The 21,359-nt window shown below is 51.9% G+C and overlaps 1 protein-coding gene across 3 annotated transcripts in view; it reads left to right on the top strand.

Moving 5' to 3' along the window:
- LOC142575765 (uncharacterized) overlaps positions 1–21,359 on the top strand; it is a 527,026-nt gene that overhangs the window by 208,752 nt on the left and 296,915 nt on the right. For all 3 annotated transcript variants that reach the window (XM_075685386.1, XM_075685388.1, XM_075685387.1), the window contains exon 2: positions 9,455–9,864. In XM_075685386.1, coding sequence (XP_075541501.1) covers positions 9,455–9,864 — 410 coding nt within the window. The remainder of the gene's footprint in view (positions 1–9,454; positions 9,865–21,359) is intronic.

Here is a 21,359-nt window from a genome sequence, read left to right as displayed (position 1 = left end):
AAGGCGTTTGTGCGTCCTGTCAGCGCTGTTTTTCCGGTGTTGTTGCCGTTCCAGCTGCCGGCCCTCCGGCCAACGAACGGGTCTCTATTATAATGTCCGAGCGGGGCCGACTTCCCGCTTCTTTGCTTTTTTTTTTTCGGTACCCAGCCAAAAAACAAAGGGGGACATGCAGTCGCCTCCGCGTAAGCGCAGGACTCAAAGCCTGGACCCGCCTGTCTTCGACGAACACTGCTTATGCGAACTGGACGCTAACACGTCCGCCGGCTTCTTGACCGCCCCCCGTACGCCCGAACACCGTCGTGGTCGCGGACCGCCAAAGAAGGCATCCATTAGCGCTGTGTTCGGTAGCGACGGAAGCCATCATCGGCGAGTTACTCGGAAGGCCTCACCGTGCAATCACAGCAGGGCAGGGTCGGTCATCCCTTGACAAGAAGAGCTGCGGGAACGAAAACTCAGAAAGAAACAGAGGGGCTTAAAGAACGATAAAGAGAAAGAAGAAGAAAAGAAATAAAGAAGAAGAAAGAGGGGTAGAGAAGAGGTACAGGACGGAGGTCTACCCCCTTCTTTTTCTGACCTTTGTCGCTTGTGTAGCTGCAGCCCGGCGATCTGTTTACTAGCGAAGTTATTAATCCTTCTGCTAGCGCTTGTATGGACAGCACTTTCCGAGCAACCTATCTGCTTTTCTGCAGCGGTAACCAGAAAAGAGCGTAGATCGTGCCGGACAGGCTGTCCAGCATGGTCGGTCTGGCACATCAGGGCTCGGCACGCATTCGCCCCTGCTCAAAGAGTGCGGATAGGGCCCGTCCATGCTATAGACAAGCCTAAACAAGACGACGTTACCTCCCTTCCTCCGAGACTAGGCTCGCAAGGGCGGACATCTCGCGAGAATCGCCGAAGACGAGGGTGTACCTCGCACATCTCTCAACGTCCGTGACTCGGATCTCCTCAGAAGCAGAAGGAACCGCCCAAAAGCGAACGCGTATACACACGGTAGCCGAAATCGGGCTCCGTCTTCCTCTCGCTGTGCTCAAGTCTCTGCTCACGTCCCTCAAGTTCTGGAGCGAACATCCTGTTATGTTTCCTCTCTTCGCTGCTTTATACGACTGTCCACGCAGCCTTGACTGGAGATACCGCCCCCTCTCAGCGACCTCCCCTTTTCTCTTTCGGCAGTGTCTTGTCCTTCCACTTGATTGTCCGTACAGAAGCCACCAAATACGAGGCGTGAAACTCAAGCCCTGGCTCATCCAAAACCATGTATAAACAAACGGCGTCCGCGGAAGTGCCCACCGGCACGGAAGCCTGAGAACGTGCTGCATAACGTGCGGGTGCTCTCGAGCACGTTCAGCTCTTATGAGCAGCCCGCTGCTGCACCTTGCGCAACGGCCAGGTTCGGTGGGCAGGTCTGCCGAAGCAACAACTAACTGCACGGCGTCTCGGAAAGAACAAAGCAAGCAAGACAGCTATAGCTGCGAGGAGCGCGCGGTGTACCGCGCAGGCACGCACACGCACGCACGCACGCGCGCACTATCGCGGTCATTACACAAACTTCGGAACAACAGGGTGCGGTGTCGGGGTCAAGCCAAGAGATGGCTGCCTGCCGGCAAACCGTGGCTGTGCACAGCCTCGCTGACCGCCTGCTACTCCCGCTAGACCGCGTTCCTTTGCCTTTCCTGGACGGCGAGAAAGAGGGAAGGTGCACCTCTTCGGAGACGGCGGATTGGGGTGCGCACCGACCGGCGTGGCTCGTCGTCCCGCGCAGAGAGTTTCGCATGGGCGCGGCAACGGCAGCGAGCATGCGTCCGTTGCGTTAGCTCCCACTTTGCGCAGAGATCAGTGGTCACACCTATGCACGGCGGGCAGCAGTCGGCCGAGCGAGTGGCTGAGGTCCAGGAACGCGGAGCCGCCGTCGCCGCTGCGCCTGATCGCCGCCGCCCGCTTGTTTCGGCCGTGAGGCCACGGCCTTCCCCTGTTATATTCATGGGCCGCTTGTCCTCGACATTAGGTGCATCGATTACTGCTATATGCCTATTCGGCGAGTCCGAGCGCGGGTCGCGTCGCGGGTGATCAGGCTGCCACTTTAACTTCTTGGCTTGCTCGCTTCCGAAGCCCCGTTGTGTGGGTGCAGAAAAAAAGAAACAGGCTAAAAAAGATAGGTGTTTCGAGCCATGGACTTCAGAGCTGTTAAAGATACGAGAATGAATGCGCCGTCTGCCGTTTTCAGGGGGCCTGTTGGTAGAAAGATGAGGATATCTTCCGCGTATACTTACTGAAAAAAACGGGCACTAATTATGTTTGTTACTAGACTAAAGATACAGTTACCCAGTAATAATGTAATCATTTCCTTTTTCTTAGTTTTGCTCAGCTGGGTTTTCTCGTGGTGCGTGTCTGTTAAAGTCGGAAGCATGCCTCGAAGGGGCCAGCTACGGAAAAGAGGCCGTATTTAATGTTACCTGCGCACGCTGATTTGCGGGGCAGCATCACGCACTGTAACGAGTGGTCTCCAGCATGTATAGACCTTCTTCTGCCTAGAAAAATTTCGCTTAAGTCGTTGCTAGCGAGGAAGGCGTGACCTTAAAAAAATATATAAGAAGATTAGTAGACGTCCGCAATTCTTCCGCCTCTGAATTCATTTACTGCGACAGCCGCAGGCTCTCTCGCTGCGAACACTGTCGTCTTGCTTGATTGCTTGGTCCTCAAATGGTGACGCCATCTTCTCAAGAACGACTCCTTTGCGACGCACACAGAGTCGTCTTAGTCCGCTACACTATTGCACCCTGCGGCCTCCAATCTACCTCCCTCGTATACGCAACCACCGCCCTTAAAATTCGCGTGACGCACAAAATCACGCGCTGATTGGAAAGAGTCACTGTTGCGCCCTGCTAGTTAGAGCGTCTGGCTCCCAACTGCTTAGTGATTGCCACGGGGGTACGAACTCAGTATAGCCACCGGTGGTGCTGGTAGTGGTAGGTTGAATTGCTTAAATTCTTGTTCGTCCTATGGTGAGGTTGAAGGTGAGAACGATAAGTCGGTTTGAAAGTGATACGACACGACACGATGACGTTGCCGTAAGGAAAGGACGGCTGCAAGGACGAAGCGAGCCCATTGGCGAGCTTTCCAAACTACGCATTCTGTTAAATTACCTTCAGGACACGGATTTGGCCTCCACATGGTGACCTTAGGAGTGACTATTTGTAATTGTGAGGTGTGTGACTGATTTATGTGATTTACTTATGGCCGAAAGGGTCGCTCCTCGTGAGGGGCCATCCTTGGACTCGGGCCTGCCAGATAACTGGGCAGAATCTCAAAAAGTTGTTACCACCTGCTTATCTTAAGTGTCGCTACGGTGGAGCAATTGCCGGCAGCAACTGCAAGGCTAATCCAACCAGTAGCCTACAACCACTCAACTCAACTCAACTCAACCGCTCTCGCAGTAAAACGTGCTTCTACGTTGTACACGTGCCAGCTGGTCTGGACCTGGGCAACGATGCTTCCTGTACAACAGTGCGCGGCTCACGCATCGAGGTCATTCGATAATTCTGCAGCCACGAGGGCAAATCTGAGAAAACGGATTTCCGGGCACCAGGATCGACTGTCTGTTGTGCCTTGACTTTCTGCGTGCTCTTTTCGCTTTTTTTCTTCTTCTCGCGAATCTGCGCGTGCCCGGATTCCTTCGTTCCTATTTCCCGAGGTGCAAAGTACCGTCTCTCCTTCTATGCCGCTTGTATCGCGTTTCACCTGTTGATCAGGTGACTTACATGTTCGCTAATATACCTCTACGGCCGACGTTGTGGTATGCGCGTAACATGGCCGCGCAGATGTGTCTTCGGTATCCGCGCGAAGCAGAGTAGCGATCTCAACTTTCTCTTGCAGGCGCGTAAAAAAAAAAAAAAAAAGGAAGAAAGACATCGCGAGTGAAAGTCCTGCAAAATGAGGAACATCCGAGCCTTCACTGGATACTGTTTCGACCGTAATGAAGAATACTATCAATAATTCACGCTTGTGCGAATCACCTTTGAGTTCGTTTGTGCGACTTCACAAAACAAAAATGGCGAATAAAGCAGCTGATTAAGTTTATCTTGCTGTTGGGAGGGAGTCGACTTACTCCGATAACATCACACGCGTTTGCAGAAGTCACTGTCGCTTGCCGTCGTACTGGCTTCAGACGAACAATCACAAAGCCAAGGAACATGACTGTGCTGAAGCAGTGAGGTGCTTCCATATTGCACTTCAAAGCACTGACATATTTGAAGCACACAACACCTGCGCGCGTTTTTCAGTATTTATGAAGAGAGAGAGACAAAAGGGAAGGAAAGACAGGGAGGTTAGTCAGTGTAAATACCGGCTGGCTACCCTGTGCTGGTGAAAGGGGTAAAGGGAATAAAAGCAGAAGGAAGAGAGAGAAAAAGAAACAAGAAAGATGCTCACAGTAACGCGATATTACGCGCAACAAGTTTACTGTGCTAATATCGTGACCTATGGATGCGATATCACACGTCACGTTGGGAGATGTGAGCCTTATTTCCTTAACTAAGAGCGCGCAAGTTGTCTAGCTAGATGACGCTAGAGGTGTTTGTTCACTTAGAATGTAATCGCCCTGTAATTAGGCAATTATCTTACTTCGCCGACTATATTGTTGTCCTAAACTGTGCTTTTGTTGAGGCATGGAGGTGCGACGCAGTAACACAGGTTCTTTTTGGAACGCCTTTCTGGAGCAGCTCGGAATAAATATCTTGGAAATGCAACCAGAAATCGTGCAAGTCCTTGCTCTAAAGCGTCTATGGCCGCCATATGCCGTTCTCAATAAGCAGTAAAGACTCAACTTCTGGGAACCAAACTGTGGGAATCGACGGGGATTTTCCTAGCCGCAGAGAGAGAAGCGAGATTATCATCACCAGAAGATGAATTTGCATTCATATGCTGCGTCTACCTTTCACGTACACGTTGCAAGTAGCGCCAGTGGACATAGTTTTCTAGATAACGATAATGGGCGCGCAGTAGGAATGCGGCCCATTGCAGGCTCCGCAAGAACCCCCAGCTTATATCTGTGCTCCGATCGTTGCGAAAGTCGCGCCGGTTGTCTACGGCTTCGTTTATGGCTTCGTCTATACGTCGGCATTGTCTCCGCCGACTGCCGACCGCTCTTTTTTTTACGACCCAAGAGCTTGAGGGCCCACGGGATTAGAGCGGCACTTAGCGCGTGTGTAAGCATAAAGTAAACGAGAATCGGTCCCCGAGCGCCCCGCTATACTTCGGTGCCGCTGCATTCTTCTGTATGTATGTCTGCGACAACTGTTCACTTTTCTTTAGTTTTGACTTGACGGGCAGGCAGCGTATGTGAACTGGAAAGCGGCATCGCGAAGGAGTTTCGAATGAGTGCTTATACTGAACAGTCAGATACCTGTATTTTGTGAATAGTAAACTGGAGCTGCCGCTAAATTCACCGCGTGAACAAGCCGAAACGTTGATGCGAACCACTCTATGTGACACGTCTCACAGAGAAGCTGCTTTGCTTAGGCTGAGGCGAATAAAGTCAAGCTAACATTTTCTCTAGATATTCAGACGATGACTAGTGCTCACGCACGTTGCAGACAGCGATAAGATAACGATGTTGCGGCGAAATCGACAGTTGTGTAAGCGGACAACCATCGAGCTGACATATGGATAAACGCCGGATACGCTTACAAAACTTGTAGAGCACTGTTGTTTCAGAAAAACTTCTCAATCAAAATAAAAAAGCATATATAAACAAATCATACTTTGTGGGTTCTTTTATTAAGCACTGACTACTCGGGGGTAACTTGTGTGAACGTTTTGAATATGGCCGTTTGAAACGAGAGAGGGAGAGAGAAAAACTGAACTTCTGTTTTATTTTTTATTTTAAACTAGTGCTCGACGATTCGCTTGAAACGAATCTAACTTGTAGATAGGCTTTGTTGAAGAGGCAATGTATGATTGCTTAAACCCCGTTTACCGCGCGGTATGTCAGACAACGTGCGGAAGTCGTAGTCCATCGAAACTGTGGCTGTACCACGGGCTTTCCAGTGGGACGGCAGACTGGGACATTCTCGCGGTACATGCTCTTTGAGATACACTGTTCGGTCGAAGCAATCCACGGTCGATGCGGCTGACAGCAACGAGTTGCAGAGCCGGGGACTTCGAGCCAATCTTTAGGCTGACTGCCCTCCCTCTCTCCTCGTCGTCCAGAATGCGGCGACTCTCGGACGTGGAAACTGCGACTCGGCAAGCAACTACACCCCAAATTCCAGAAGGGAAGGTTCTTTCCGCTTAAGTAGCTCTAACTGGTTCGCTCGCCTTCCCACATAGATGCCCGGCCGCTTTCCGCCTATCGGCTACGGGCAAACAGCGAGCTAATTTGCATTGTCTCCCGCTCTCGGCTGCTTCCGGTCAAGTGTTCTCCGACGTCGGAGTTGCGAACCCTGAATTCGAGCAAGCGCTCAACGCCTGTCGAACGAGAGAGGTAGGCAGAGAGAGAGAGCGAGAGATACTTTGCCTGACATGCATTGTCAGGGGACCGCGTTTGCGCTCTACATACTTCTTGTCTCCATACGCGGGAGTCACCGAAGTATATAGAGACGTCGGACACGCGGGACACTGCAGGGACGTGTCACGCGTCGGGCTGCGTGAGTTCTAGCGTATACCATGTACATGGCCCCTCCTGGTCCCACTGCATATTTCGCGCGGGTCTACTGCGCCTCTTTCGGCAGTGTTTGCTCGAATCGGCGTTACACTCTCTCGAGTTTCTTGCAGGCTGCCACGTCGCAGCTAATGCGCGAAACGTGACGGGACTTGAGGGTGGTGCTGCTACGAGTCTCGGGTGGACTACACATCCGACTCCTTTAAGGAAACTCGATCGCGCGCATCGCGGGTCTTTCTGCGCAGCTGGGCTTTCTAAGGAGAGTGGCCTAGCTTCCTGGCAGCGTTGCGGCGTTGCTTCACACGCTTCGGCATAGCGTGCGGTGCGTTTAGCCTCGGTAAAGTGTGCACCCGTCTTGGCCTCGATTGGGAGCGTTATATTGGCTGAACAGCTGCCACCCCTGGCAGTGGCAAAAGCTTCTAGTCTGCGTTCGCTTCAGCAGCTTCAAGTGAACATCTGAATATGGTTGTCGGTTAACAATGTAAAATCCACAAACGACAGCGGTGGCTTATGGTTGCACTTGTGGTTATGTTGCCGAATACAACCTCGCATACTCTACTCGGCGCAGGTTTACTCGACACAGGCAAAGGTGGCTGCTCAGAGGGGTGTGTTATCTTGGTGCACGCACCTCCATAGGCAATATTGGCGCGTTACTGGTAAAAATTTACTGCGCTAGCAAAGCTTCTTCTTACTCATAATGTGTTCGTCACGCGACTACAAGAACGTGACAACAGACTCCGCCGCAGCCCCCGTGAGTCCACCGAAGAACAACAACTTCCTTTGGCAACGAACGGTAAATTAGAGGGGCAGAGCTTCTGAGAATGTGTCGCTGCAACAAGTGCCCCTGTAGAGTTTGGCAGCGCATTCTGTTTTGGCTTCTTGGGGCCGATACCAAATGAGCGTAGCTCGTTACCTGCGATGGTTTCGATTTTGCCAAAACGTGGGTGAGCAAAGAGGGGAAAAAGAAAAGCAAGATTCCAATTTAATGCTGAGTGCTGCATATAAGTAATGTAGCAAATAGGATTTGTAGTTGCTTTTTTGTTGTCTATAGCTTAAACGAGAGCGAGTCAGACGCTGGGACTATCTTCAGGAGCAGTGCCACGCGCGCGCTCCGCCTTCGCAGCTTTCTTTTCGTTGGCCTCAAGAGAGTCGTACGGTGATGGAGGTACAGGCACACATCTATCGCGGGCAGCCCCTCTGTGCGTCTTACTCCGGTGTACCATAAACGAAGTGTCACGGCGCACGGCTCACCTGTCGCCATCGGCGCAAGCGTCAGCTGCGAGCCGACCGAATCGTTCGTTGTTGCGGGACGGGTGTGTGCACTACGGAAAGCGGGAGCGTCACGCTCGTTTCGATCACGCCGCGCTGCGGACAGATAAATTGACTCGCGGAGCCGCCTCCACTCACGTCGTCGTCGTCGTCGTCGTCAAAGGTCCCTCTCTCGACACGACGGTGCGCTAAATGCGGTGCGCTTCGAGTGTCACGCGTACGCCTTTTGCCGCTTCGTAAATATTTAACGTCGAGCGCGCCTGACGTTCGAGCCGGCGCGTCTTCGAAAAACGACGCGCCGCTCACCGCGTGTCTCCCACGGTGCGGGTGCATTGTGCCCTCCTCGCTCTGTGCCCGCCGCCGGTTGGCTGGTAACGCTGTCCTTCTTTTCTTTTTTGCCGCTGCGACGCAACGCACAGGGATGCCCGTTTGCTTTAGCGTACAGGCCTCCCGCCCGAAAATGGCAGGTCCTGTAAAGCGTAGAGACGGCGGCGGGCGTGTGTGCTTGCCGCTTTTCTTTTTATTCTTTTTTTTGTGCCGCCATGGTAGCTTTTGTCTTTCGCTCGGGTTTGACGGGGGTCCGCGAGAAGTTTCCACCCGCGTGTCTCCGTTGTAGCGGAAGGAGAAAGCGGAGCGTAATGAAGGAGAGAGGGAAAGGGAACACTGACTACGCGTTTGTACGCAGGGCCCGACATAGCCCTGTCTTCACTTCGCTCTACATGTGTACTTGTCGAGTGGATGTATATGACGGCGGGACTGTTTTCTTCGAAATGAAGCAAACTGACGTCAGCGGCCGCGAAGATACAAGAACGAGGCGACATGAAATATTCACGTTTTAGAGCGACTGCTCTGTAAGACGCGAGACATGGACGCAACGCACGTTCGGCAATAGTCGGAAAATCGTTCTTAGAAGCACGACAATCTAGAGGATCTGTGGAAAGGCCACGTGCGTAGTCTGTAGGTGGAACATTGCTGCCTATGGATAGGGCGGTGTTCATGAAAGACGTACACAAAATTGTGTTTACTCTTCGCAGTGCTAATAGCGGGCGGAAGCCACCTATAATGACATGTACTTTATAGAACGAAGCCGCAGTGTTCGGCTTCAAGCCTGTTCGGCGCAAAATATAGGAATGCGACGGTCACACGGTACTATACGTCGGTTTCGCTGGCCGTGAAACAGTAAAATGCGAGCAGCATTCGGAGCCACGCCTTCACCTATATGTGCCGGCTTTGGTTGTGTTTGTTTGCTTTACCTCTGCACTAAAACAATTATATTCTCTCGATACTGTTTGATCTTTGTCGGCTGTGTATGGAAGTCGCATAAAATATGTGTGTTGTGCGAATGGCTCGCGCATATATCTTGGACAATCATCGTAGATGGCTGCTGCCGGAATTTTTTTCCCTCTGCGGTATATACTGCGCCAGCGATAGTTGTCTTTGCGGCGGCACAACAGCTTGCCGACGTTTTGTCGGGTCCCGTCCCGCGTCTCCTGTCTGAGCGCCCTTTCTTCTTCTTCTCTCGCTGTGCAGCAGCAGTCTCTGGGCAGCACCGTCGGCGGCCTCCGCAGCGACCGGCTCATATCGGGCGGGGAGGCGGCCAAGCGGGCCGGAGCGGGAGGCCAGAGCCCCTCGGATGGCCACAGCCTCGCCGCTGCCTCCGCCGGTGGGGCCGACGACAACGCCGAGCTGCAGGGCGGCGCCTCGACGCAGCTGCAGTCCTCCTCAGCAGCCGCAGCAGCAGCAGCCGTCTCAGCAGCAGTCTCGGCCGCGGCGGCGACCGCAGCGTCGTCTCCCGCGTCGCTGCTGGCGTCGCTGAACGCCGGGGCCGCCCTGCTTGCCGCCCGGCAGTCGCAGCAGCAGCATCATCAGTCGCCCAACCTCCTCCTCGGGTCCGCCTTCAACGCTATGGAAGCGGCTCGCAAACACTCCCTAGCAGACAGGTGAGGGAACCTCCACGCCCCGCCGCTATGGCGCTGCGCGGGCAGCACTTCGCTTGGCCCGTGCAGACTAGGGATTGCATACGGGCCCTGGGACGCAAAGCGGGGATGCAGTCCGATCCACGAAGGGTCTCATGTTTTACTTACGCCGGTCAGGACTTATAGGCATTCTTTGTATTTCTGGCAGTCATTTGGGCTTGATGCTTTTTGCGTGTTTTAATTCAAACCAAAATAAAAGAAAGAGATTAAGAAATACAATTAGTGTACTTGATAGTGGGTACTCACTTTCACATTACAGCAAACTGATTAGAATGTATTCTAAAATGAGAACAGATGTCACAGGTTCGGAGAATCTAGAGCAGATTTAGCTAAAGAGAATGAACGAGGTCCCAGAAGCGTAGTCCCAGAATCACTGAACTATGTAGAGACCAGAGGCGAGGAAAAGTTGCACCACACCGTACTAAGACTCCAGCAGGTGCGCAAGTCGGCACTCCTGTAGCCATCCTCTGTAAACGACATTTCAATTTTCTATGTTTTTCTGCCGGATCCATGAGCTCGTTTCGACAGTGTTCTATAATTGCATTACCTTTATCTTTTTTGTTATTATTCTTAGCTCAGATACTGAAACAGCTGGCTGTCTTAGTTGCCAAACCTACCATATTTCATAACTAATAAAGAGGAGTCTTTAGTAGAAGGCATCGGCAATACTTTCTCACCAATATAGCCGTCCAATCAAGCACATTTACCTTATGCAGTTGATGATAAGCTAAAGGGTAGTTGCTTTGAATATTATGTGTTCTCGTTAGGAGTGGGCCACACTGTACATGCGTGTCATGCGGTCCACGGCCTGTACCCACACACAGACAAAAAAAATTTCTGAAGTCATTCGGGAGAGCATGCGTCAGCCAACCGCGCCGTTGGACACGTTATCGCAAGCGGCCGGCCAGCGGCAAACAACTCTTACGAGCAAAACTGTGAGCTAAGCCCCGGTTATGCAGAAGTCGCGCGTCGCGGGGAAAAAATTCCGGGCTTAGTTATTTAATACGGCCAAAATGCGAACGTGAACCATGTGGAAATTTCTTTCTCCGCGCACCCTATGACTGAGGAACGTGGCCTGACTGTTTGAAAGGAAAGGAAAGGGAAGAGAAAAGCAGAAGGCAGGGAGGTTAACCAGAGTAACGTCCGGTTTGGCTACCCTACACCGGGGGAATGTGAAAGGGGAAAACAAAGATGGCAGGGATAGAGAGGAGGGAAGGAAAGAGGGAAATTAGCGATGAGTTCCCTGACGGGGGCGGTCTAATAGTAATTGCACTAATAGTCACAGACGTTCACACAAGCCCTTCGTCATCAAGAAGCACAAAAGTGCCTTCACCGCTTTGTGAGCAGGGAAAGTTGATGAGGCGGTCGTGTTACGAAGAGAAGCGTTGATATCACCGCATGGCTGTCAGCTCTCGACGCTCGTTGATTATTTTGTTTTTATGTTTAGAACTTCCTAAGTGACAACGAGTGGGATTGTACCAGACGAGCAGTTGAAAGCGACGCCGTACTAAGGAGCGCTCTACCTTGACAGTGGCTAGCAATTCAAGCAGTTGATATCGACACACGCTTGCGTAGCAAGTTTTACCGTGCGGTTCGAGCGGGCTAATCATCAGAGCCCGGATTCACAAGAAAGTTCTCACGTTAAAGTCGTTCGCTGTAACAAATGCCAGCCAATCCAGTTGCTGGACGTGTGATTAGCGAAGACGATAGGCGATTGGGAAAGAACAATAAGGAACGGAAACCTTTGTGATTTCGGCCCCTGAGTTCTTGCGCTCCTTTATACGACTACAGGAGAATTACTGAAAACAACGAACTTAAAAAGCCAGTGCGCGTATCAGCCGCTGAGAATGCAGGTCTGTTGCTCCAGTGGCTCCATCGAGGATTGCAGCGTTGATTGTGATCAATGGCGCGCCATAAAAGCAACGAAATAGGACAATTTCGTTTTTTTTTTTTTTTGGCTTGCACAACAGGTGTGTCTTTCGGTGCTTGGAAGAAGCAGGAAGTTTATTCGAAAGCGCCCAATCGATCGTGCGATGATCGGTCTGACCGCAGAACAGTTTAGCGTGCTTGCCACAAGTTTGTGCAACGTCGTATAGTCATTCGTCACCTGTCAGGTGTAGCAGCGATCGATGCACGTGCTTTGCGACGTTCGACGCATGCTTGCGCCATTTGTGACGCTGTTCAGTCTATAGCCGAAAATAAGTTACAGCGAGCGTACGCGATGCCAAAGCGCATTCCTGGCCACCTCATTTTAGGTGATGGAATACGTACTCTCGGTTTGGTTGCGGTCACCGGCGTGTCTTAGGGCCCAATTAGACTCTTCTGCAACATAACCGCGCCTACAAGAGAACGAATGGGTCAGGCTGAAGCAGCTGAAACCGCAACAAACATCCTTTGAATCCGCTCTCTATCGAGATGTCTTCATCCTGCCTATGTAGACTTCTATTTACGCTCGGCTGCACGTAAAACGCACCGCAGGAGCGCTAGTAAGAAAATGACGCTCCTTCGAGCCGTTACCAGACGGAGAACTATAAAGAAAGCATGCGCGCCGATGCAGGCTTCAAGCCGAACGCTTTGTTCCGCGCACTTAAGCCCAGTCCTGTACATTTGCGGCCATCAGTGCGCGGGCTCCGTGTGCACGCCGTGCCTGAAACGGCGTACCACTACATATATCTCCCTCCTGCGTTTGCACCAAACAGCCACTAAAGACTCTGGCCGCACGCATATCTCGGTATCGCGCGCGGTAAGAGCTTATCATAGCCGTCGACAAAAACACAACACTGGTGAACTCCCGGGAAGTGAAACAAAAGCGGGAGGCAACGGGAGCACGATACAGTAATGATTTGGCGGGTTGGGGGGGGGGGGGGGGGCATGCGCGGGCGGGAGCTACAGCTCCTTCAAATCTCGCACGCAGGGTATAGAGCGGCGCGCTTCTTCGCATGCGACGCAACAGGCCGCGCTGCACGTGTGCATACCTCGCCGGCGCTATTAGCGGCTGCCGGTGGCCCAAGCCCGAGAAGAGATTGGCGCACCTTTTTTCGGCGCAGAGACCGACCGGGACGGGGACCCAGGTGCGGCGGCAGCGCGAAGCGGAGGAGCAGCATGCCGCCTCCGCTCGGCGTGATGAGGCCCCGCGCGCGAATCGATGAGGCCGGTCGATACGCGCCAACCGTTCCGAGCGCGGACACACTGACTGCACATTAAGCGTGACGCTTTCTTTTTACTCGCCCGATAACGTGCGCCTCCCTTACTTTCGGGAGACCGTGAAGTTTTGTTATGGGCGCGTTATAATAACGTTGGCGTATACGGAAGGGGGGGGGCCGACGACCGGAAAGGGGTGCCGCGCCGGGCGCACCTTTTCTCGGTTCACATAGCGTGGCTGCGTGATAGAGGTGGCCGGGGTGTACGCTGATTGCGCGAGATACGTGCGTGGGGGAGTCCGATTTAAATTGGGCACCCGCCGGGAGCGCAGTTGAACGCGCAGCAGTGCGCACGCGCGTGTGAGTGTGCGCGCTCTGGTATGGGACCGCGGGCCGGACTGCGATCGGTGTGGTCTCAGCATGGTGGCTTCCAGTGTGCGCGAACTGAACTCGGCTACTTTCGGGACCGGTATGGGCGAACGAATGGCTGGCTCACGAGCATTCTTTTTTTTTTTTTTTTCTGTAGGCCTGCGTTTGCTATTACGCCGGCATATTTTGCACTGTGCGAGGGGAAAGAGATTGGAACGATAACATTTACGAGGAAATGCGTGGATATTGATTTGAGGGGGATTGCTATTGGTCACGTACACCGTGCGCTAAAGAACTAGGATGAGAGAAAGTGCGATCGTCTTTGGGAGAAGAAGAGACTGAAGCTGTGGTTTGCCTGGTCCCACCTGCGGCGGCGAAACAAATTCATAATCCGGCGAGCAGCCGAGGCACGTGTCCAACGAAAGTGACATTTGCTGTCGAATGAGAGAACGCTTACCATCAGAGGCACGTGCGACAGTTTTGTCAAGTGTCAGATACCTGCTGAGAGGAATAGTCAGCAGCGTTAATGACTTTTTTGTGTGTCTGTGATTGCTTGCTTTGACAGCAAGCGCAGTGCCTTGGAGCAAGCCCTACGGCTGAGGAAATGTTTAGCTGGGAACTCAGCATAGATGTCGAAATACGACGGTGGCTTTCTTGGCGAGTTGTAGCAGCAGCAGCAGCAGCATCAGTAGTAGTAGTAGTAGTAGTAGTAGTAGTAGTAGTAGTAGTAGTAGTAGTAGTAGTAGTAGTAGAAGAAGAAGAAGTGGAAGAAGAAGCAGGAGAAGAAGAGCAGAATACTTTGGCCTATCCTACAGTGGGCAAGCACCATCAGTGAAGTAGAAGAAAACGAAACGAAATTGTTTGGTCCAGTGAAAGAAGGCAAACAAACAAAGAAAAAATTAACGCAAGAAGATAACAAAACAGCAGCAGCAATCTGTTGAAGACACTGTCCTCGCACCATACGTTGTAAACAGCGGTAATTCGCAAAGAATGCACTAATCGGCCAGCCTTATTGTAAATATAAAGAAATGAGTAAGTAAATGCCAGCAGCTCCTGCAGAAGCGAGTGGCAGTACTAATACCAATATCTTCTTTCCTTTTTTTTTTTAGCGTGTGCGCCGATGCACAAAATTAAACGTGAGGTTATGGACATTATGAGTAACATCACCTCTGTATATATAATGCGCATTTAGTTTTGCCTCCAAAACTTCCCGACGTTTGGCTTGGCTACTAAGTTTTAAGCTGACGCATTGGGCCGGCACACTTGCGAGGAGCGCGCGCGGCTGCCCACCTGTAATTCGGAACACGTGCCTTGGGAAGGCGTCCCGCTTTCCATAATGTTAGGTTCCCAACTTGCACCACCCTGTAGCGGTTAATTACAGGCCTTATCGCCATCGCCGTGGCTGCAACCTGCCTTGCGGGCCGGCGGACGCATGTATTTGTCAGCCGACTTTGTTGAGGGGCGTTTTTTGTTTTTTCTTGCCCTCAATTGGTGGGGATATGTATAGTCGATGTGCTTGGGCATGAGAAAAAAAAACGCCCCTAACCCGGAAGTAATTTTTCGTACGATTTCTTGAATATTTCGCGCCGAAATCGACTGACCAAACTGCGATTAGCTGCGGCCAGTTTTTTCCGGCTGGCTGGGTGCAGAGCAAGGGAGTCGGAAGGTTGGCTTTCGCGTGTTGTTGGTGGAGCCAACAACGGTGTTACGTGCCACTTTCTCCCTTTCGGGCCAAGTCAAACGATTGGGGAGTTGAAGCCGGGGGGTCTGTCAGGAGTCTGTTTGCATCTGGAAAGGGTCATTTGTGTCAATATTTCCTCACTTCTGCTAGCGCCAAGGTCAAGGCCGCAAATTTGTTGCAAAAGTTCTCTCTCTCTCTCTCTCTCTTCGTGCCCACGGAATCACGCCGCTATCCTTAAACTATACCGTGCGTCTCAGCTAACGTTATCCAAGCTGTTCAACGCAAGAGAAAAAGAAAAAAAAAACGAGCTGCAAGATACAATTATGAGATCTACGGTGTTCGATCGTCAGACGTCTGACAACCGAACAACGTAGGCCTTAAATTCGTATCTTGCAACATCCTTTCTAAATATATATTTTTTTTCGTTTGACAGCTTGGCTAACGTTAGCTGGGACACCCTGTATACCCTGCGATATATGTGAACGTGTGTAAGGCGGTACTTCTACGCCAAAAGTTACGCTGCTAAAAGGTTTCGTTTGCTTCTAAGTTAAAGGTGAGTCCTTGAACCCCTACTATACGGGTTACTCGAGGAAAGGCTATTGTGCAACTTCCCAGTTACAGGAACACGAAAATGTAAAGAAGTGCACCTTTAGGTCAATGTTAACGTGCTACAAGGGGCTTCATCGGTAAACCTACTTCACAGTAACTGCAATGTACTTTTCTTACCCGCCTTATTCCCTTAAAGAAATAGAGGAGCCTCTTTATTCAAAAGCAGTGTGTTGCGTTTCGCCTGCGACACGTGGTTTTGCCGGCGCGACTGCGGCGGGGCGGCAGACATTTTGGCCCGATCGTCGTCGCCGCAACACTCATCGCCAGGTGTTTCCAGGCGCGACTGCGGCGATGCGACCGCCTAGGGATCATCCTCGCATTCCAGTCATTGTGCCCGAAACAGGCGATGCCAAAGCAGGGATCTCATTCCAGTTATTGGGCCCGAAACAGGCGATGCCAAAGCAGGGATCTCGTTCCAGTCATTGTGCCCGAAACAGGCGATGCCAAAGCAGGGATCTCATTCCAGTTATTGGGCCCGAAACAGGCGATGCCAAAGCAGGGATCTCGTTCCAGTCATTGTGCCCGAAACAGGCGATGCCAAAGCAGGGACCATCCTCTCATTACAGTCATTGTGTCCGACCGGCAGCGCCACGACAGGGTGCTACGAGATCGTGCTCGACATGGTGCTACGGCATCGCTACGACAGTGTGCGTCACCATTAGCCCATTGTACATTCACGTGCTCGTCTTTTGAGGGGTTCCTTCTTGCCCTCAACTGCGAGAGTATAAAAACAGCTGCCCCCGGACGCCAAAGGGAGGGCTCCGATTTCTTCTGTTGAGTGAAGTGCTCTCCCGTCTCTCTACTTCGGTCAAACCTGACCGCCAACTCTTTGCGATGTTAAAATAAACAAGTTGTTTCGTTGTTACCAGTCGACTCATGCTTTGCCGGGACCTTCGGATGCTTCCAGTTGTACCCCAGGCCGCCAGGCCAACGCTACCCTTGGGGCTTGCGACCCAGGTACAACCACGGGCGTCAGCGCCGAGTTCCCAACAGATCGTACCAGCAGTCCGATCCCAAACATCTGGTTGGCAGCGGTGAGATCGCCTCCGACTTCAAACAACTGTCTGCCAGCGGTGAGATCGCGACAACGGAGGCCAGCAGCAAAGAGATGCAGTTGACAGTATGCTGAACAGCTCAACGACGATCCGGGAGCAGTGCAACGAGCCCTGTGTGACGACTGGTTGCCTGCAGCGGAACGACTGCGCGGAATTCCTGCCTGCGAGGTTTGGTGAGTGCGGGACTTTCTTCTTCTGAGCTTTGCCAGGCTTTTGTTAGTGTTAGAAACAGAGCTGGTAATTGTGGTTGTCGTTGCTGCCGGGTTAGTTTGCGGCAAGACAATAGTAAGCAGTAGAGAAAGCAGCATTCAGAGCAGCCATGGATTTGAAGTCGTTGCGCAAACCGAAATTGTTGGAGCTTGCAAGAGAGTTGGGTCTGGATGTCTCAGACAAACTAAGAAAACCTGAACTGCTAAAGGCTATTCTTGAGTTAGAGGCTGAGGATGACGAGCTGTCGGAATGCCTTGAGACTATTGAGGAGAGGTCAAAAAGACAGGAGCGCGAACTTAAAGAGCAAAAAGAAAAAGAAGAGCGTGAACGTAAAGAACAGAAAGAAAAAGAAGAGCGTGAACGTAAAGAACAGAAAGAAAAAGAAGAGCGTGAACGTAAAGAACAGAAAGAGCGAGAGCAACAAGAGAAAAAAGAAGAGCGCGAACACGCTTTGGAAATGAAGCGTCTCGAGGTAGAGATGGAACGCGCTCGTAATGGAAGTCAGGCACACGGTGCAGGAGAACGAGTATTGTTCAAAATGACTGACCTGATGCGGCCGTTTAAGCTTGGAGAGGACATTGGTTTGTTCCTGGTTAACTTTGAGCGAACGTGCGAGAAGCAGGGGTTCTCTCGGGAAACGTGGCCACAGCGCTTGCTCACTTTGTTACCCGGCGAGGCGGCCGACGTAGTCGCTCGCTTGGATAGAGAGGAAGCAGAGGATTTCGACAAAGTAAGATCGAGTCTGCTAAAAAAGTACCGGCTGTCTGCGGAGGCGTTCCGTCGGAAGTTTCGGGAAAATGAGAAAGGCAAAAGTGAGTCATATACAGAGTTTGCGTATAGGCTTATGTCGAACATGCAGGAGTGGCTCAAAGAAGAGAAAGCGTTTGGTAACCACGATAAAGTTCTGCAGTGCTTCGGGCTAGAACAGTTTTATAGTCGGTTACCGGAGAACGTGCGATACTGGGTCTTGGATAGGCCAGACGTGAGTACGGTGGCTAGAGCCGCTGAGCTAGCCGAGGAGTTTGTGACGCGTCGAGCTCGCGGAGCTAAGGACGGTCAAAAGGGTGAATTTGGCTCCAAGTCTGAGAGGCCAAGGTTCACGCCCATGAGATTTAAGGGGGACACGCGTAGTGAGGATGCGAGTGAAAGCAATCCGACCAAACGTAAAGAGACGGCAGCCGAAGCCGAACGCAGAAAGCGGTTCGAGATGAGGCGAGCGGGCGTTTGTTATACGTGCCAGAAGCCGGGTCACTTTTCGGCGCAGTGTCCGGAAACAACAGCAAAAGTTGTGTTTTTTTCAATAGGCAGCACGGACGAGAACATGAAGCTTCTCGAGCCTTACATGCGAGACCTCCTCGTGAACGGGAAAGAGTGCCGAGTGCTTCGCGATTCCGCAGCTACGATGGATGTAGTTCACCCGTCTTACGTAGAACCCCATATGTTCACGGGCGAGTGCGCATGGATCAAGCAAGCCGTGGAAGCTCATAGCGTGTGTCTGCCGGTAGCAAAAGTGCTTATTGAAGGACCTTTCGGAGCGCTTGAGACAGAGGCGGCAGTGTCATCTATGCTGCCACCCCAGTACCCGTACCTATTTTCAAACAGGTCCGATCACCTCCTGCGCGAGAAGGGGCTTTTGTTTGGTGAAGCTAGTGTTCAGGCCTTAACCAGATCGAAGGTTCGGGAGCTCGCTGCAAAGGCGGTAGTTGCGGGGCCGACGTTATCAAACAACGAAAAAGGGTCAGAGGCGCAGCAAGCTGATATTCAGAGCACGCCCGAACTGAATAAACTTGAGTCTGTAACGTTAAAGGCGCCAGATACTGGAGAGGAAACGCCCGATGCGGGAAAGTTAGAAGAGCTATCTACTGATTTGCTCATCGCGCCTACGTCAGACGGACTTGATAGGTTGCTAAAAGTCAGCCGGTCGGCTTTGATAGCCGAGCAAAAAAAGGATGGCAGCCTGGAAAACGTGCGCTGCAATGTCAAAGAAGGTATCGCCAGGAAAACTGCGCGTTTTGTGGAAAGAGGTGGAGTCCTGTACCGGAAGTATCTAGACCGCCGAGGAGTGGAGTTCGATCAGCTGGTCGTGCCTCAATGCTATCGTCAGGATCTGTTGCGCTTGTCACATGGGGGTTCGTGGTCCGGACACCTAGGAGTTAAGAAAACTAAGGACCGTCTCTTGCAAGAGTACTATTGGCCAGGGTGTTTTCGGGACGCAGACCATTTCGTGAGGACATGTGACCCTTGTCAGCGGGTGGGCAAACCAGGGGACAAATCGAGGGCGCCGTTGAAATTGGTACCTATCATTACGGAGCCTTTTAGACGGCTCGTTATTGATACTGTGGGACCTCTGCCGGTAACAGCCACGGGGTACAGACACATTTTGACTGTGATCTGCCCAGCGACAAAGTTCCCTGAAGCAGTGCCGCTTAAAGAACTCAGCTCAGTTGAGATAGTTCATGCACTACTGTCCATATTTGCGCGAGTTGGTTTTCCTGCGGAAATCCAATCAGATCAGGGCACAGTGTTTACTAGCGCTTTGACGACAACTTTTCTCGAAAGGTGTGGGGTAAAGCTGTTACACAGCTCAGTGTACCACCCACAGTCGAATTCCGTTGAGAAGCTCCACTCCGTCATGAAGCGCGTGTTGAGAGCGTTGTGTTTTGAACATCGAACTGACTGGGAGCTGTGTCTGCCTGGGGTGATGTTTGCTTTACGGACCGCGCCGCATGCAGCTACGGGGTTTTCGCCAGCTGAACTGGTGTACGGTCGCTCGCTTCGATCTCCGCTTCGCATGCTTCGAGAATCGTGGGAAGGTAGGGGCGACGATCCAGTCGTGGTGGAGTACGTGCTTAAGCTCCTCGAACGCTTAAGAAGGGCACAGGAGTTGTCAGGTGAAGCAATGGCAAAGGCCCAGCAGAGGGCCAAGGTTTATTATGATCGGACAGCCAGGGCCCGTCGTTTTGAGGTTGGCGATGAGGTCATGATATTGCGCACATCGCTAAACAACAAACTAGACGTGCAGTGGGAGGGCCCAGCACGAATTGTTCAGAAACTGTCGGACGTTAACTACGTGGTAAGTCTGCCAGGAAAGCGGAAAGCACAGCAAGTTTACCACTGTAATCTGCTCAAACCTTATAGACAACGGGAAGCAGTGGTGTGCCTGATGGTAAACGTTCCTGAAGAGCTTCCGGTCGAGCTTCCGGGACTAGGCTCAGTGACGAACAGGGAAGACACCGGTCAAGTCATTAGTGACCTTATCAGTAAAGCACCGCTGTCGCCCGAGCAGAAAACCGAACTACACCAGCTATTACAAGAGTTTCAAGGTCTGTTCTCTGAGAGGCCTGGTAGGACTTCTGTACTTACTCATGATATAGAACTTACCTCCACAGAGCCAGTACGATCCAAGGCGTATCGGGTGTCACCCCGCCAGAGCGATATTATGGAGGCTGAGGTAAAGAAAATGCTACAGCTCGGTGTTATTGAGGCAGGTGAGAGTGATTATACCTCCCCTTTGATTTTAGTTGAGGTACCGGGCAAGGAACCTCGTCCTTGCGTCGACTACCGCAGGCTTAATTCCATCACTAAGGATCAAATTTATCCGATCCCTAACATCGAGGAGCGCCTTGAGAAAGGTAGTAGCGCTCAGTTTATTTCCACCCTAGATCTTGTCAGGGGTTATTGGCAGGTTCCACTTACAGAAGAGGCTAGTAGGTATGCGGCGTTCATTTCACCAATGGGAACATTCCGTCCTAAAGTGTTGAGTTTTGGTTTGAAGAACGCGCCATACTGTTTTTCAAGTCTCATGGATAAAGTGTTGCGGGGACAGCAAGAATTCGCTTTACCGTATCTAGACGACGTAGCGATATTCTCCGCATCCTGGTCTGAGCATATGGCACACTTGCGGGCAGTGCTAACCCGCCTTGACAGCGGGCTTGACAGTAAAGGCTCCTAAGTGCCAGTTAGCACAGGCCGAGGTTGTCTACCTCGGTCACGTGATTGGTCAGGGTCGACGCCGCCCCTCTGAAATAAAAGTGGCCGCTGTGCGAGACTTTCCGCAACCGCGCACCAAGACCGATATTCGGTCGTTCTTAGGTGTCGCCGGCTACTATCAGAGGTACATCCCTAGGTACTCTGATATCGCGGCTCCCCTGACGGATGCTCTAAGAAAGACAGAGCCTCAAACAGTCGTCTGGGACGAGACCAAGGAAAGAGCTTTTAGCGCCCTAAAGAGTGCCCTAACAAGCCAGCCTGTGCTACGATCGCCAGACTATACAAAAGGGTTCATTGTTCAGTGTGATGCTAGTGAGCGAGGCATGGGCGTTGTACTGTGCCAACGGGAAAATGGAGAAGTAGAACACCCCGTCCTGTATGCTAGTCGTAAGCTGACCAGTCGTG

Source organism: Dermacentor variabilis, chromosome 3, assembly GCF_050947875.1.
Source record: "Dermacentor variabilis isolate Ectoservices chromosome 3, ASM5094787v1, whole genome shotgun sequence".
Lineage (NCBI taxonomy): Eukaryota > Metazoa > Arthropoda > Arachnida > Ixodida > Ixodidae > Dermacentor > Dermacentor variabilis.
Note: the sequence above shows the minus strand (reverse complement) of the source record. Positions and strands in the feature narration are given on the sequence as shown.